The 16,567-nt window shown below is 34.9% G+C and overlaps 4 protein-coding genes across 5 annotated transcripts; 1 reads left to right on the plus strand and 3 right to left on the minus strand.

Moving 5' to 3' along the window:
* The first annotated feature begins 143 nt into the window (after nt 1–143).
* Nucleotides 144–2,430, plus strand: LOC128882854 (protein phosphatase methylesterase 1-like). 2 transcript variants are annotated; one of them, XM_054134633.1, is made up of 11 exons: nt 144–275; nt 593–700; nt 756–851; nt 904–955; nt 1,087–1,163; nt 1,264–1,430; nt 1,484–1,569; nt 1,672–1,773; nt 1,839–1,905; nt 1,951–2,161; nt 2,215–2,430. In XM_054134633.1, exons 2-11 carry the CDS (start codon nt 611–613, stop codon nt 2,281–2,283), a joined length of 1,017 nt encoding a protein of 338 aa, XP_053990608.1. In that variant the 5' UTR covers nt 144–275; nt 593–610; the 3' UTR covers nt 2,284–2,430. The 2 variants fall into 2 exon arrangements, with proteins under 2 accessions (XP_053990608.1, XP_053990609.1); XM_054134634.1 differs by lacking the exon at nt 144–275 and having other exon boundaries at nt 314–700.
* Nucleotides 2,211–4,134, minus strand: LOC128882853 (tetratricopeptide repeat protein 4 homolog). Its single transcript, XM_054134632.1, has 9 exons — nt 3,978–4,134; nt 3,832–3,920; nt 3,603–3,768; nt 3,448–3,514; nt 3,154–3,386; nt 2,823–2,998; nt 2,692–2,775; nt 2,519–2,626; nt 2,211–2,458 (listed from the first exon to the last, which is right to left on the minus strand). The coding sequence occupies exons 1-9, from the start codon at nt 4,072–4,074 to the stop codon at nt 2,384–2,386; spliced, it is 1,095 nt and encodes a 364-aa protein (XP_053990607.1). The 5' UTR covers nt 4,075–4,134; the 3' UTR covers nt 2,211–2,383.
* A 213-nt stretch (nt 4,135–4,347) lies between these two features.
* On the minus strand, nt 4,348–12,354 carry LOC128883110 (uncharacterized). The gene is made up of 24 exons (XM_054135120.1): nt 12,183–12,354; nt 11,923–12,125; nt 11,800–11,872; nt 11,587–11,755; nt 11,347–11,522; nt 11,063–11,287; nt 10,735–11,015; nt 10,337–10,671; nt 9,988–10,281; nt 9,682–9,939; nt 9,381–9,629; nt 9,276–9,332; nt 9,097–9,210; nt 8,861–9,030; nt 8,700–8,807; nt 8,241–8,637; nt 8,055–8,188; nt 7,872–7,983; nt 7,495–7,800; nt 7,178–7,445; nt 6,223–7,118; nt 5,549–6,171; nt 4,889–5,492; nt 4,348–4,833 (listed from the first exon to the last, which is right to left on the minus strand). Exons 3-24 carry the CDS (start codon nt 11,853–11,855, stop codon nt 4,666–4,668), a joined length of 6,000 nt encoding a protein of 1,999 aa, XP_053991095.1. The 5' UTR covers nt 11,856–11,872; nt 11,923–12,125; nt 12,183–12,354; the 3' UTR covers nt 4,348–4,665.
* A 488-nt stretch (nt 12,355–12,842) lies between these two features.
* Nucleotides 12,843–16,494, minus strand: LOC128883111 (uncharacterized). The gene is made up of 11 exons (XM_054135122.1): nt 15,889–16,494; nt 15,555–15,840; nt 15,348–15,490; nt 15,078–15,294; nt 14,949–15,019; nt 14,624–14,891; nt 14,023–14,576; nt 13,442–13,614; nt 13,214–13,386; nt 13,078–13,152; nt 12,843–13,027 (listed from the first exon to the last, which is right to left on the minus strand). The coding sequence occupies exons 1-11, from the start codon at nt 16,051–16,053 to the stop codon at nt 12,843–12,845; spliced, it is 2,310 nt and encodes a 769-aa protein (XP_053991097.1). The 5' UTR covers nt 16,054–16,494.
* Between the last annotated feature and the right edge of the window lie 73 nt (nt 16,495–16,567).

Genomic DNA, 16,567 nt, shown 5'->3' on the forward strand with positions numbered 1-16,567 from the left:
ACTAAAAAAAAATTGATTTTTTTTTAATTATGCGTTAAAATAAAGTCACAATTTTTTTTTATTAAACATTTCATATCAGAAATGGAAAAATGTTACAGCTTTTGTGATCATTCAAGAATACACTCTTCCTTTTTCACTGTACTAGTGAAATGCGGTGTTCCTAATAGGATTGTTTTTGCTTTCAATAAAGAACAGACCCGTAACCATCAAAATTTTTTTTATTAACGCTATTTCTTTTTTTTTTCCTTCGAGCAATCGATTTGTAAACGCAACAGGTAAAAAGACAAGTCATGAACTGAGAAATTTTTCTTATGCTTTTTAACTTTATAAAAACCCCCATATTTGAGAATGATATATTTGCGACCTTTTTTAATTTTACGAAAAATATTTTAAACAGTTCATATAGCTTTATTAAACGTTAGAAAACGAAATTCTTTAGTGTAATTTTTTATAAGTATTGCAACGTTTTTAGTAAAACATCATAGCAGTGTACTTTATGACAGTCTTAGTAAATAAACACACACAGAAAGAGAGTAAATAGTAGCAAGACGATTTCATTCGAATTGTTTTGTTAGTTAAAAATTTTTCAAAGTTTTATGTAGGTTTTAAAATGAATACCAGCGATTTATGGGACAACTATTTTGATCGTCAATTCTCAGTGAATATCTTAAAAGAAACAAAGGGGAAAGATGAACATAATGTAAACTCAAATCAATGTTAGTTTACACTGGTTTACTTTTTGTATTGTGTGGTAGAAATTTCAAGTGTATATGGGGGGGTCAGTGCATGACACTCTCCTAATTTGTTTTCATGGGGCAGGGCACACGGCATTAAGCTGGAGTCTTTTGGCAGTATGAGATAAGAAACTGTATAGGAAGATTTACTTATAGTGTCGCTGTATAGAGATCTCTAAAAACAGCGTTCTGTGTAGCGGCATACGATTGTCGTGGGCACGGTTGGTAATTTACTAAACATGTTTTTTAAAGCAGTTTTTTTTCTTTTTTATCAAAAAAGAAAATTCTCCTTCTGAAAAAAAAAAAAAAAGTAACGTTTTATTATTAAAAGGTTTTTATGTGTGTTTTATAGGATTGACAGAATGTGACAACTCAAGTGATTTATCAACGGAAACATTAGTTCAGGATGCCAGTCAAATTATTGAAAAGGTAAGAAAAAGACTAGAGGACTTGGTTTCACGAATAACCAAAATTGCGAAAACCGTTTTGCACTGGTATTTTGTGTGACTTATCTTGAGACCCATTGCAGCTTCAAGAGATGATCTTTGTGGAGCGTGAAACCACAGAGAAACCTAAACGATCGTGCAGTAGAGCACTGCCGAGTGGAACCAGTCAGTCTGAATTATTAGTACGAGAGCGTATACTAGCGCATTCACGTCGATTGAGTCGTGCTCATATTGTGCTCATGGGGCACAGGTGATTTTGAGTAGTGCATTGTGATTGTCCCATGGTAATGTGTCATGTCATAGTATGGGGGGTGCGATTGCTATTCATTTAGCTTCCAAGGGAATCGTAAAAGATTTACAAGGTTTAATTATATTAGATGTTGTGGAAGGTAACGTGCAGAATGTACTTGAAAGAAAAGAAAAAAACATTGATTTAAAAAGGCAATACTGTACCTGCTTTTTGTTCACCAAAGTTCAATTTCTTGAGTTAGGTACTGCAATTGAAGCCTTACCGAGAATGGAGAAGTTCATCTCAACGTTTCCACTTTTTTTCACTAGCCTTGAAAGTGCTATTCAATGGTCTTTAAAGCATGGTGAAGATTTGTTTTTAAATAAAGAAGCAAGAAAAGATTCGTGTATGTTTTTTTTTTAATTCTAGTTTTACATAATGAAGAAAGTGCTCGAATCTCGATACCTTCACAACTTGAATATGATGGAGAATTATGGTAAAGGTAGAGAAAAAGAATTGTATGCATGCAAGTCACTGTTAGGCGTTGGAGAGTCAACTTGAAGGAAACCAAGTGTTATTGGAACCAGTGGTTTCAAGGAATAGGGAACAAGTTTTTGAATGCACCCATTCCAAGCGGAGGCAAAGTTTTAATACTTGTGGGCCATGAACGTCTAGATAAGCCTTTGACAATAGCGCAAATGCAAGGCAAATTTCAGTTAAATGTGATACCCAAATCTGGTCACATTGTTCAAGTACAAATGTTTTGGTGGTTTGAAAGTTGTTTTGAATTCTTTTGCTGTATTAGGAAGATCAACCTGAAGATATTGTGCAAGTGGTTTTAGCTTTCGCTGAACGTTATTGTTTAATAAATTAAAAAAAAAAACCCTCATCTTTTAAAATCAACTCATCTTTCCATTTTTACAAGACATGAATGCCTCTTTTTTAAACGTGCACCTAAAACATTGCCTCTTGTTCTACTTATCAGGAAAAGAAATTTCACGAAGACAAAACATTTTTTGTATCATTTGTTCTGATTCTGTATTTTTCACCTTGAATAATTGCATACAAGAAAATGTATGATTGGAAAACTGATCGTTTCATTGACTTACTACAATATGAAAAATAGGGTTACCCGACACAAGGCCAATTGTTGATAAGGTAGTCTTGAGTGTGAGTGCATTGGGAACCAGAACAACGGAATTATCAGTGAAGCCTCCCTACATTCCATAGAATTAGGAAAACGCGGAATATGCTTTAAAAAACAAAGACTGAGCGACATTACTTCATAGAAAACAAGTAAATTGGAATAAATATATTCCCGTTTCATATCCCATGGGGCATAAGAAGTGTCTCCAGGAAACATGATCTGAAAAAAAAAAAAAGTGCGTTCATCGCAATTGAGTGGTTCTGTACCATTAAATGGTCTAAAAAGGTTGAATTTTCATGAAAGTCGACAATGGCTTCCGACATAGTATATTCCGGATATAATAAAATGCAACACCAATGCAAGTGATTTTCGGAATCTAACCAAGCATTTTTTTCTTTGGATAATGGAACGTCATATAAAACCTTCTTCTTAAGAGTGATGCCTACGAAAGAAAAAGCTTGACGTTAGCCCAGAACTGGACTGTTTTGAGAGAACCATGGAGCGCAAGGTTTTTTTTTGTACGAAAACGTAAGAAATAAGTTGAACGAAATCCAGTTAAAAAACGTGTTTCTTTTTTTTAATAAAATTCTCACGTACCTCGGCTTTGCAAAGCATTATTTAAATACTGTTCGAGCAATAATTCCTGAGTCATTTTTTTTTTTTGAGTTTCTCGAGATTTTTTAAGTTTTTCATGTTTTTTTTCTTCAATAAGCTTCAATAAATTTTGTAAGGGTTGATTTTCGCACTCCACTTTCAACCCATCCAAGCAAAATTGTTCGCTTTGACGCAATAAGCTTAAATAATAAGACGCTTTGGATCCTCGAAAATAACTAAACAATTTAAAAATTTTTTTTTTTAATTTCTTGTGTTTTAAAAGAAAATTCTTTTAACCTTTTAATGTTTTGAGGATCGAGTTGAATGGATGCACGGCAATCAGCAATACATTCAATATATTTTCCTAGTATAGTTTGTTGATTTCAAGAGGCAAACAAGATGAAAGGATCACGTAAGAAAAAACGTTACCATGTTTTTGACGTTCGCCTTACCTAAAAGTAAATAAGCGTGAGCGCGATTCGAATACAATAAAGACTTTAAAGTTGCATTTGGACATTCATGTTGTATTCCTTGAGTATAACAACTGATAGCTTGTTCAAGATGGAATTTTTTTTTGTTTCCCTTTAGAGCATCTTGAAAACATAAATTTCCTTGCTCCTAAAAAATGATTCAAGCCACAATAAATAGGTTTCTTTTTTTTCTTTTGAAAAAATAATTGACTTTAAAACCCATGGCTCTTTCATCCGGAGTGTGTTCGTCATACAAAATACAATTCAGGGCTTCAAGATGAGGATTGTTATTCAAAGAACCTTAAAGGTAATCCAACAAGGCTTATAAAAAAATGAAAGAGCATATATTAATCTTACTAGGAAGAGCATCCATAAATAAGGGGAAATCTTGATTTTTATATTTTTCTTGTAACTTTTGTATGGTGTGTGAATCAATATCCCAATCGTCCTCCATCCTGCTTGAATACCACACAAAGTGTCTTTTGGACTTGAAAAAAATCGAAAGGTGAACACCAGCGTGTTTCTTTCTTAATGTCAAGAAAAAATAAGGCAAGGAAAGGTACTGTTGCCTTAAAAAACGTCTGTTGGAGAATGACACTTTATCATCAAGAAATGACTTTGTTGAAAATGACGCATTTCATCAAGATAAAAAAAATGCCGTATCACATAAAGTTTATGTTGAATACAATATGCTCGTGTTCAAGATGTTTTCATTGTTATACTATGATTGAATCGCGTGTCGACACGTAAGTGTTTACTTTTGTTGGTTGTTTCAAGAAAATGAGAATAGAAAAAAAACAAGAAATTGTCTTTTTTTGACAAGGCCATTTTAATATAGCCAAAAAAAGAATTGTTCATAGAGTAAAGTAGAAACATGAATCACTTCTTAACAAAATTCAACTTTTGATAAGAAAGGATGCCAGAAAAGTGTGGCTGACTTTTTTAACGGTTCGACTAAAATAAATAAGCTTTTTTATTGCATTTCTGTATCGCAGTACGAAAAGGAGTGACCTTTTGTTTTTTGAGAAACAAAAAGACACGGTCTTCAATGGGAAATGGTCTTTACGAAAGCTTGAAAGAAGGGAGGTAATTGTAATTGTAAAGATTCAGCTTGATTGTGAAGCAACGTGAAATAAAGAGATCGCGTGGAGTCATTCAATAAAGGGAAAAATAAGGTGATTTGAAAGAGTGCTTTAGGATTCTTGACAATAATCTAGTAAAACGTTAAAGAAGCAGTAATTTGTTGCCTTATAAAAAAGGAAACGTACTTTTGAAAAGAATAGTGTTAATGGTTTTGTTTTTGTGTGTAATGATGGAGCCATACACACGAGTAAAAGTAAAAAAATGGGAAGAGCGCCAAAGTAGTGATTGCATAAGTCTTGATAATGTTTTTTTTGATTTGGTATAAATTGTACCGAAGTTTCAAAACATTGGTATGCGGTGAGACAAGATATAACTTGAAATTGGAGTAGTGTAAAAAGAAGGTTTTGTGAGAGTGGTAGTGGATATTGTTCTTGCACTGCACAATTCGTCTGGTTTGGCACTATAGAGTTACAAAACAAGAACTCGAGAGAGAAAGAATGCTTAATAGAAGAAACCAGCAGATTATCTAACAGGGCAAGAGTCACAAATTTTTGTAATAGCACTTCAAGATGAACAAGAGTCTCTTGGCACGATGAAGAAAGTTTGCAAGTTTCTCTAACAGAAGAAAAGGAACCAAAGAGTACTGCATGTTGGTCTTGTGGAGGAAAAATGGCTTGAAGAAATTCATTTAAAAAGTGAACCACATGAAAATATTTCAAAGCAATATCAGCACTTTGATGTAAATGTAAAAAAGTACTTGTATGGAGTAAGCTTGGGGTTAAGTAATACCTACAAACAATTGTGTTCAGACTGACTAAAGATAAGAAACGGTTTGGAACTCGTACCATTGAAAAGTCGGGCAAATATCAAAAGGATTATACTCTAGAAGAACATGAGTTGAACTGGTGGACGTCATGCGCTGTAAAAGATGTAACAAATCCACAGCTGGAGCTTGTAAAAATGTATCTAAAACAGACACAAACTCCTTGTCGTAATTCCCGGTATGATCCTGGCTTAAACAAGTACAAAACACTGCCTGCAAACATTTTCGGAACGGTATCGTATCGCCATAAGAGTGCGTTAGGAATTCAACACTGGGATCTTGTAACGTTTTAGACATAGTTTCATAATTTTGATAACATCGATGTGTACACATTCGTACGATAGCTAACAATTTGGCTAGTACGCGGGAAAACAAACGAGCATCCTTGACGTTGAAATTAAGAGAAAGAGAAACAATCAGTAGTAATACATACGCTTGTTGCTGGATCTCATCACCTTGCATCATTGTCATAGTGATTTGTCTTGATTGACGCCAAAAAGCTCTTGCTAAACCAGCTTTATCCGTTTTAATAAAATTGCCTAATTGCAATGTGATTCCTAAACTATCGAAAGCGTCCAAAAACAAACTGTGCCTCCAAAAATCCATAATTTTCTCTGGAGACTCTTTATAAACAGCATGAATGCACTAGAAGGAAAAAGGGATAAGAAAATGACTAAAAAAAAAAAAACAATTTACTTGTGTGGATTCAGCACTGTATAATAAATTTAATGTTCTGGAGGTGGTAGATAAAACTCGTTCATTTTTCAAAGCGATTTCTAGAGCTAATTTAATAAAATTACGACTTTCCATACCATGCACAATCAAATATTGACGATGCTTGGAAACCACTTCAACAAGACTTTGACCGAATGTCAATTTTGTTTGTCGTTCAACAGTTCCGGGTAGTGTGGATCGTATAGAATGAAAAGGTGCAAACCACATGGTATCAAAACCTTCCGTTAAAGTTGACTTCTCAATTTTTTGTAAAATTTCCTTAGCTTTTATTAATGTTTCAAGACTTGGTAAACAGCCAATCATCGCAATGATATCTTGATCTTTATAAGCATTTTTATTTCGTTCTAAAAGAGAAATAACATATAAGGGTGTCCAAAACGGTGCTTTAATTAATCGACGTAAAAGAAGAGCTCTAGCTATTTTGGAATTCAAGTGACACCCATGACATATCGTATCTACGAGTGCATGAATCGTTTTGGAGGAATGATGATGTGTGAAAAGCTTTTTTCCGTCAGGGGCACAACACACGTCGGTGATGCAATGTTGGTCTCTACCCTTAGCATTGTCTTCTTGTGTATGATTGGCGACTCTTGTTTCAAAATCATTAAGAAACGGATGTTGTGATAAACTCACGTAAACGTGTAATTGATCTTCGTTATGTAAACCTATAAAGCTTGGACGTAAAAGTATAGGGGCTAAATAAAAATATAATGCATGAATGCATAGTAAAGAACACTCAGGTAACAAATCCGCAAAGAGTCCTAGACCCGCTTCGACAAGTGTCCAACGCGATCGCAATGTTCCAGCTTCTCTTAATGCTTCGTCCAAAGTTCGTGATAACTTTGAACAAGTTTCTACTAAATGCATAATACAAAAAAGAAAGTATGTTTCGGTGAAGGGGAGAATAATAGGTTACCACAAGAACGATCTGTAAGCGTATTAGGTGTCGTGCAACCTAAACGTTTATAGGTCATCATTAATTCTTTCGAAAGGTAAGGTGGAAGTGCCTGTTCCACACTAATTGAAAAAGTATACTGGGTTGTTTCGGGCCCATTGTTTTGAGCTAAACTCGTCAATCGTTCAGCAACCAATTCAGCAATCGCTACTTGTAATTGACCGAAAGGAAGAAGATTTGTGTTCTCCAGTATTAATAAACCAGCTGCAATACCGCGGTCTTGGTTGATCTATGAAACCATTCACACAATGCGGTACAAAACTAAAACAAATACCTACAGCAAAGCAATCCTGAAATAATTGTTTTAACTTGATTTGTATTGTGAAAAGTTCTTCAGAAAAAAAAAACGATTGATAATCAGCTTCTGTTTTTGTCTTAGGTTGCATTGTTGAAAAGTTCCAACGAGACCCTCTTAAAAAGGCCAAGGTATTCCCTTTGGTTTGGCGAACATCCTTTATAAAATTCCATAAAAGTTGCATTTGGAAATCGTCTCGTCTTAATTTTAAGCAATACAAGGGCAAAAATGTATTGAGAGTCGAATCACTTATAAGAGGGCCTAGTAAGGACCAAGGTCGCTGCATCAGCTGAAGGACAAACATACCCAACACGTTTTTTGTATAGATACTTGCAAAATCTTAACACAAGAAGGCAGTACCGCATGAAAAGGAAGACGTTGTTTCTGAAATTCTTTCTCAATAGCTGAAGCGGGCCTGATAAGTTCATTACCCCAGTTATTCATCTCTTCCTCAGACGGTACATCCGAACGTCTTTTCATTCCACCACCAGAAACAAATATTATAAGAACAGTCCCACGTTCAATCGTTGAAAAAAAACTTACATATAAGAATAAACATGTCGTAAAACCATTAAAGCAGCTCGGGCTGCCGGTTTATGCTTAATAAAGTTTAAAACAAATTCAAGCGTATCATAGTCGTAAGGGCTAATATGAGGTAAACATTCTTTTTCTAGAATCTACAAGAAGCATAACTTTGTCTCTCAAAATAAAGACAAAAAAAACACTAGCCTCTTCAATTTTCTCTTTTGGTAAAGTATATAAAACTGGATATAGCAGTTGACGATAAGAATGTTGAAGATTCCATGTTGGCTGCAAACAAGTCGACGACCGATACGACGTTGTCAGTGTAGTTTCCTCTTTAAAAACGTAACTTTGGTTTTCTTCACACACACTGGGATCTTGATGGATATATTTTTGTGAAAAATATTTATGTTGAACAGCTGGTAAATGAATTAATAGAAGTTTCAACCAGCATGAAAGAAGTTCCGTTTCCGAAATATGAAAATCTTTAGCGTAATGTTGAACACAACAAAGATTAAAATTGCTTGTGCAGATCAAATGAGGTAATAATTCTTTTTGGTACGTATTACAGGCTACTCCTGGCTGTTCTTGGACCTCTTGAAATCTATAGACAATTTGACATTAACGTACTATCCATGTTGTTTCCATTACCAACTCGCCCCCAACCTTTTGACATCATAATGACATCCCAACATATTTAGTTGAGTTCTCCATTTTGCTCGAATCCATACTTGAAGTGTGTTCTTAACAAAGTAAGGCGTTTGCAAAAGGAACCTTGAATGAAACACAAACACTCACAAACACGCATTCAAACAAGAACAGTGTACCCAACGTCAAGAACTAAACGGGAATAAAACATTAGCCGCGAAACGTGCCGAATCGTCGGAAGAGCATTTAGAAACCGACTCCAGACTTCACTACGACCTAGTAATAAGGACAACCCCGCCCCCAGTTCGTAATCGAAAGTGTCACGGGAAAAAATAACTTTCGATAAAAGCTAGAAACATATAATGCCTTCACTTAAATTGCCGCAACAAAACACTTCAGTACAAAGACACCTTACATGAATAGCTGCTTGTTTCAAAAGATTAAAGGTTGAGTTGGGTTCAGGAAACTTTAGTAGGAATCCTATAACCAGTTCATAACTTTCATGATCTAGTAATTTTTTTACAATGAACTTAAAAAAAAATTCACACAAGGCTTCGTGAAAATGAATGGTGTCACGTGAACAAATAATTTTACCGCGACATGATGACGTAATTCATTCAATGTTTCTTGATGATTTTCACCCTCAGACGTCTACAAAGAAAAACAAGTGAGAGTATGTAGGTCACCTTTTGTTATTACAATTTTGAGTCGTAAAAGCAAAAATTTCATAGAATCGTAAAGAGCTTCTTGTTTCTTATAGAGAGAGGAAATATTATGAAACTGAGTATCAAACAATTTCAAAGAACGGTTGTCAAAGGTTCGTTGAGACACAGCAGGAAGAAAATTATCGGTATTTTTCACTGCGTTTGAAACAGTGGCATCTAAATCGCTCGGTTTTTCGCATAATAAAGGTAGAAAAAGTCTTGATAAAATTGAAAAGTGTACATTCTAACAAGAACCACTAAGGTGAAAAATTATTAAAAAAAAAAAAAAAACATACTGAGGTATCGAATGAAACATCATTTGATGAAGAATCTAATGCGGTATCTAATAAGTCCGACTGAACAAGAAATTGAAGAATTAAAAGTATATCACTACAAAATCCAATGGCGTCTTTTAATTCGTTTTGTGGTAGAAAGCGCAAACAACAACAAGCAACATTTAAAATTTGAGATAAATACACTAAAACGGATATGGATTTTCGCGCATCCTCACACATTTCTTGTAAACTCGGTAACAAGATCCGAAGCATTCTCAACTAGCATCATTGAACAGCATGAAAACCATTTCATTAACCATGACATACAATATCAGAAGCGTTTCGTGAAGTCGAGTTTCTTTCTAAATCCGTTAAAAGCCGCGTTAATAAGTCGCTATTCACATTTGTTAAATAATGCGAAGAGAGAAGAAGAATGGAATGATGTCTTGCAAAACTTTCCCCCACACCCATTAAGACACCAAACTGTAAAAGTTTAGTAATTTGTCTTTTCTTTTTGTGTTCGCTGTTTCCAGTACAAGGTACCTCTCCTTTAGACTTCCTCAACTCGGCAGCATGCTCATTGGCTTCAGTCGTTTGACATACATTTAAACTGGAAGCATACTAATAAGAATTGAACAAAAATAAAACATGTTTAACACCAATTAAAATTGGATACCTGCTGTGGACTCCATTTCTTAGTTAAATGGAGAAATTCATTTCTTGCATGTTTTAAAGATTGCGTTTCTAAAGTCGTGTTCCACCGGGCCAAAAGATTAAATGAGTTTAATTGTTTAGAATCATAAGAGCCATTGACTGGAAAGGATGACATGACGTGTTTTGGCGTGTCATCAAGTCTTATTTGAGAAGGTCGCACAAAAACGCCAAATTCACGGCGTAATCGTTCACAAGATTTCAAACGGCGTAAATTATTCTTTGACAGTTCACATTCACCCGTTAAGAAATGCAACTGTGTTTGTTGTGTTGTTTGAAGACTATGTTTTGGAAAGAATACTGGCATTTCACAATGCATACATTTCGAGAAAAGAAAACAAAAGTGCTAAATATGTTTCTTACATTTTAAAGAATTCTCGTCTAGAGGAATTTTTTTGACCGAATGTTTTGAAGCGGCAGTAACGACTTGCTGCTCTAAATAAATAGCAGTCATTTGAACCAAAACGGATTCAGCGACGGTCATCGAAAGATCCACGGACAACAATTGAAGAGTTAAGAGATTTAATTGAGCAAGACGCTCAGCTGTTTTCTCAAGCGTAAGGAAGGCATACAAGCTAAAGTTGCGAGCCACTGTCATCTTCTCAAACTCGCTCAGTTCACAAATCACATAGTCTTCAATCTCTCTGAGAATCGTGCCATTTCATACACATACTCAAGTGGGCTGCTTTACTGTAAAAAAGAAAGACGCCAGGATGCTTCCCAAGCATCATAGCCCTCCCACGTCCAAACACTAGAAAGGTCTCGTACGCATTGCAACGCGTTATTTTGAAATGTACAAGCAATATGCGTTATTAAGGGACGGTTGGATACTGAAGTCATCATTTGTAGGCGTAAAAATGCCACATAATTATTATCTACTACCATCCCAATATAAGGGCGTAAAAGACGTACAACTCTAAAAAAAAGCAACCAAACGTTGTCAAGCGTCACGCCTAATTCATCTTTTGCTATTACTTTAAAGAGTCAGTAAACGAAACTTTTTTCCAAGAAATCAAACATGCTAAATGCGTAATTAAACAAATAGCGTCTGCAGTTTTTGTAAGGAGAGAGACAGTCACTCGAATATTATATTTTCCCAAAAAACTTTGGAGTTCTCGCAACATGATAGCCGATTGTAATTCATGAAGAATCTAAGAAAATTCTTGTGTGTGTTTGTGTATATGTGTGTGATTTTTTAAAAAGAGCACGCTGTACCGGATTCTCGACTAGGCTATGACTTTTTTTTAAATGATTGAGTAATGGTAATAAACCCAAGTCTTCAAGCGATACAAAGCACCAATCTGGAGACCACGTATGAAGAAACCATAACAAACATTGTGCTTGCATATGATCGGTTTGAAGACAGTATAAAAGTGCTACGACGCTACCGACAAAAAATTATCATTGGTTATTAAATATTGTGTTTACCGTCTTTCTTGTTCATGAAGTCTCGCAGCAATGATTTTATCACTACAAAAGATCATATCTGCATCGATTTGAGCTACCTGAATAAATGTCATAAAAATAAAAACACACCCAAGACCCATCCACCTACCACATCATGAATATAAGCAACTAAAACTTCTTCCACATTTAACCCATGGGATTTACAGAAAGGGGAAACGTGGTGGTTGATTTCATCCGATAACTGCTCAGGTAAACGAATGCGATTTAGCACAGCATACGCAACATCTGTCCAGCATTGTTCGTTATCAAGTAAAGAAGTAAAGGACACTGTCAGTTCATGGCGTGTTCTATGAAAATACCAACAAAAACAAAGTTTTCCTACAAACAGTCATCGTCCTACCTACTGTATATGGAAGCACTCCAAAAGTAAACAATAGATGCGTGTTACAAAAAAAAGAGAGTCCTTTCCAGTCGATGTAACTTTTTTAACAGTAGGAAAGGGTGCGTTAGACAAGTTTCCTAAAACAGAACCGGAACCACTCCAAAATTCAGAAAGAGTGACAAACACTTCAGGTAATAAAGGAAGGGAAACTAGAGGTAGAGAAACGTTATTTATAGAACAATAGCAAGTTTTATGTTCGAGTCGATTAAAAGCATCATTGGACGAGTCATGTGTTTCTTTCAAAGGTGAAGGAAAACAATTCTGTGCACATTATTAAATGGAAAAACCAAATGCCATCTCCACTGTTTTTACAAGACGTACAAACGTTTCAGGAAAGATACAAGTCAAAAATTTCAAAGGGACTACTGGTCCTTTATAAACGGATTCCAAGGACAAGGCGCGTAAAGAAACCCAGCGTAAAAACGATTCACTAGTTTATTGAGAAATGAGTCTTACGCTGTATCATAAACCCTTACTTGTTTTTCACGACTGGTAAAAGTGTGTGGCGTACATAACTTGCTAAATACTCTTCGGAATAAATAGAATGCAGTGGTACAGGAAGACATTCTAGTATTTTCATGACCTATATCCCAAAGGAACAGATTAAAACACGACAAGTACGTTAAATTCCTACTTTTTCTGACCGTGCCACCTTATTTCTATCAATGTCGTTCAAATGTCGATTCAGTAAAAAGAAAAGTTTCGGCAAGTCCCCTCCGCTAGCATATTGAAAGGCAACTTTGGATACGTCCATATGAAGAAATCGAGTCCAACTAACCCAATGGATCTCTTGTAAACTCACAGATTCTAGATGGTACACACTTTTGTACACATTCATGCATTCGAAAAATCTTCACCGTCAAACCACATGTCGAGATCTTCTGAAGGCTCTATTTTATCGGATTGAGAGGGACTTTTCTCAACAAACGCGTCTTTTAACAGAATTTAACCACACAATCGCGTCACGCTATTTCAAGAAAAACACATGCTTACAGTTTGCATGATCACTACCATGAAGTACAGCGAATGTGGTTAATTTGACTAAAACCCTTTCTAAAATAGAAGAAGATTTAGTATCATGATCCTCAAATGTTCTACACGCCTCTTCTTCATCCAGCAAAATCTCTAAAAGACTCATCAAAAAAATTTTTGTTTGATGAAAGGTTCTAAAAAAACAAAGCACAAGTTACTTTCCCGACACTTGACTTGAACATTACGTACATAAAAGCCGCGGACTTTCCAATGTTCGCTATATACAGTAAGAAATTGCGGGAAACGCCTTTGGTTGAGTTTTTTTGCACTTGGATAAAATTTTTTATTTGATCACAAAATTTCAACGGTTCCGAAAATCGAGTCGAAGGATGGCTACGAGCCCTTTCAATGGAAATTTCAATCTATTGAAAAATTGGTATTCAAGCACAAAGACGTTTATGATGGACCCCAGAGTGGAAGGGTATTTTCGACTTATGATACTACCCCACATAGCGATTTCAGTGGATTATTATAATAATCAAGAAAAAAAATTAGCACAAGGAGCTTTTACTGATATTGGTTGCAGAATAACACTTTAATTTTCATTAAAAAAATCTCATTTATATGTAGTAGAGAGAAAACATGAGCAAGACATTTACAGAGTTTTGTGTGTACGAACAGGTGGCCGACTAGGGAAGAATTAAGTGACAGGCAAGTACAAGGGCCAAAAAGAATAGGAAATAATTGCGTAAACAGTTGATCAAGAAGTTACTTTTGTTAAACAAGAATACGTTCATTTCAAATAGAATCGAACTAGTGGACTGCCATACTTGTTGCTTTAAAATGAAAAGGCTATCTTGAATATTTTTTGAAGGATCCACCAAAGAATACGAGGTCGGATAAGGCGAGTTTGAAGATAAAGCCGAATCGTACACTTGTTTATGACAGAACCAGATACCTTTTAAATGAAACGTATTAGGGCATTGCATCACAAAAATAGCTAAAGGTGTGCTGAGTTTATAGGAAGACATAGTCCGTTTTTTTATTTCACAGAAGATTCTTTTCATGCTTTGTTGAGAAGGAATCGCACTTGTGAGCGTCACGGATAACGCAAAAGGCGCGGATGATTTGTTTTGCTCAGGCGACTGTCCCTCTGGATGTATCGCTTGTGTCTCTAAATGAGTTCCTTCTGTCTTTTGATGCATTTGGTCTAAACATATATTGAGAGGATTAGGTAATGTTTGCACAAGCGAAAGATAAGGTAAATTGAAAAGATGGGTGTTTTGTGATGTGATCACACACAAACAAGAGGCATCCAGAGACATATGACAAGGAGAGTGGCATGTGACGTGGTGTGATAACGAATGGATAAGAAACGTTGCATCTAAAGAACAAAAACGTAGCTTCTTTTTTAAACTTACTACGCATTACTTAAAAAACTCCCTTGTAACATTGTTGAATGGATAGTCAGATGTTGCGTTAAATAGTTAAACGTTAAAAGTACTATTATAATTTGTTGGTTAGGTAGTGTATAACAGGAACAAATATAAACTTCGGAATGAGGATTCAATAAAGATGAAAAAGAAACCTGCACTTTTTGTAGGTGTGCTTGAGACAAACAACTCTGGTGGAGTGGTAAAAAACTAGATACACTTGAAACATTTATGTAAGACAAAAGAACAACATAAGCAGCTGTTGCCTAGAAAGATACCAACTTATATTGGGGTTTTAAAAGAACAAAAAAGTAATGGCTTACTTTTAAAAATAAGATTGCATCCCAACCGTACACAAGAATGTTTAAAGTCCATTGATTTGAAACAAAACCTCCTATATTTTTTAAAAATTGAATCCACACTTTGTAAATCATATCATACGGTCACGTTACCTGAAGAAACGCTAGAAATTGTAGCTTTAGATGGTAAATTGAGAACATCGATAGGCGTCACACCATTCGTTTTATCAAAATTCACAACAGCTAGGTAATCGGGACCTACAAGGGCGACCAAGACGTAATGCTCATATTCTTGAGACACATTGACGGCATGCAGCGATAGAATATCGAAAGACGACGTTTCATTCACGTCTTCAGGTACATCAATTAACTGCAGAAGCCATTAACGCTACAAGAAACTTTTTACGGATGTTGCTGTCTTACTTTGGAAATATTACTCCACACAAACGGTTTTAAAAACACCTGAGATGTGGTACCAAAAAATTCCTTCGACGTATTCTTCTCTTGATAAATAAAAGAAGCCTTCCACGTATCACTTAAGGTTAAAGAAAAAACTACCAGACACCCTGTTATACAAACGCACCATGACTAAAGGATCTTTATGTCTTAAACTCCACACAATAAGAGTACCATATTTTGTCCCAACAAATACATACATTCCTTGCTGAGCAATTGCGATTGTATGAAATTCTCCAACAGATTCCATCAATTGATGTTCACGCTCCTCTTTAGGATACCATTCCCCTAACATATTAGTTTCTTTATTGAAAACTTCATGGGGTGAACTTTCTGGGTCCTCTTCTAAATGTGATTCTTCCTTGACGTTATCAAGGCAAGTGCGATATCCAGACAACACGAGTAATGTAAACGGTTTCAATAAAAAAATAACAAGATTCAATTCTTCATGAACAACACTCTGAAAGAATACACATGTGAACCACTTGAAAATTCTCAGAAAATTTACATGAACAAGTTTTATATTTTTAGGAGGCATATGTTCTTTGTTATTTGATTCTTCATTCCACAAACAACTTTGAAAAACATTCGTTTCAACACATTGGGTAGTGTAATCTGTGTTATGAAATTGTTTTAACGTTTTGGCTAATTTTAATGAGGTTGTACAAGTCATTTTTTTTTTTTTAAAAAAAGCGTAATTAAATTTTTAAATATGAATTAAATTTTCATTAAAAAGAAAACTCCCGTCTGTTAAAAATGAACTCACAGCTTTTATTTACCAGTCGACATTTATTATTAAAAAAAAGATACATTTCAATATGAAAAAACTCTCACTTGTTTCTATAATTCACTTTTATTGAACTGTTGTAAAGTCAAGGACATCAATCGGAACGAAAAGAAAAGGAAAATGTGTTTTGGATTGTCAAACGTTCAATTTATCTTTTGGCTAGAATCAAAAATTTTTTTTTCCTTGATACGTTTTTGTCGAAAATTCTAGTAATTTATAAGGGTAAAAATTAAGAAAAACAACACTTTTATTTTTATACGTCTCATGTAAAAAAACAATTTAAAACAAATTCAAATGATTTTTCTTGTTGCATTAAAACAGTTAAATGTTTCTCTGAAAAAAAAAAAAATATCCAAAGTTACTAAGAAAACTTGTGACTTTTGACGTCAAACCAGAAAAC

Source organism: Hylaeus volcanicus, unplaced genomic scaffold (assembly GCF_026283585.1).
Source record: "Hylaeus volcanicus isolate JK05 unplaced genomic scaffold, UHH_iyHylVolc1.0_haploid 12197, whole genome shotgun sequence".
Lineage (NCBI taxonomy): Eukaryota > Metazoa > Arthropoda > Insecta > Hymenoptera > Colletidae > Hylaeus > Hylaeus volcanicus.

Bases quoted from the DNA above. Each gene is read 5' to 3' on its own strand.
- LOC128882854 (XM_054134633.1), top strand. From the start codon at position 611: ATGAATACCAGCGATTTATGGGACAACTATTTTGATCGTCAATTCTCA. The intron at 852-903 runs GTATGAGATAAG...GTCGCTGTATAG, and splicing joins TAAGCTGGAGTCTTTTGGCA to AGATCTCTAAAAACAGCGTT. The intron at 1,774-1,838 runs GTGAAGATTTGT...TTTTAATTCTAG, and splicing joins TCAATGGTCTTTAAAGCATG to TTTTACATAATGAAGAAAGT.
- LOC128882853 (XM_054134632.1), bottom strand. From the start codon at position 4,074: ATGGAGGACGATTGGGATATTGATTCACACACCATACAAAAGTTACAA. The intron at 3,515-3,602 runs GTAAGGCGAACG...AAACTATACTAG, and splicing joins TCACGCTTATTTACTTTTAG to GAAAATATATTGAATGTATT. The intron at 2,776-2,822 runs GTACAGAACCAC...TTTTTTTTTCAG, and splicing joins CCTTTTTAGACCATTTAATG to ATCATGTTTCCTGGAGACAC.
- LOC128883110 (XM_054135120.1), bottom strand. From the start codon at position 11,855: ATGATCTTTTGTAGTGATAAAATCATTGCTGCGAGACTTCATGAACAA. The intron at 11,756-11,799 runs GTAAACACAATA...TTTTGTCGGTAG, and splicing joins CTTCATGAACAAGAAAGACG to CGTCGTAGCACTTTTATACT. The intron at 9,940-9,987 runs GTATGTCATGGT...CAATGATGCTAG, and splicing joins CACGAAACGCTTCTGATATT to TTGAGAATGCTTCGGATCTT.
- LOC128883111 (XM_054135122.1), bottom strand. From the start codon at position 16,053: ATGACTTGTACAACCTCATTAAAATTAGCCAAAACGTTAAAACAATTT. The intron at 14,892-14,948 runs GTAAGCCATTAC...GTATCTTTCTAG, and splicing joins ATGCAATCTTATTTTTAAAA to GCAACAGCTGCTTATGTTGT. The intron at 14,577-14,623 runs GTAATGCGTAGT...TTTGTTCTTTAG, and splicing joins GTTACAAGGGAGTTTTTTAA to ATGCAACGTTTCTTATCCAT.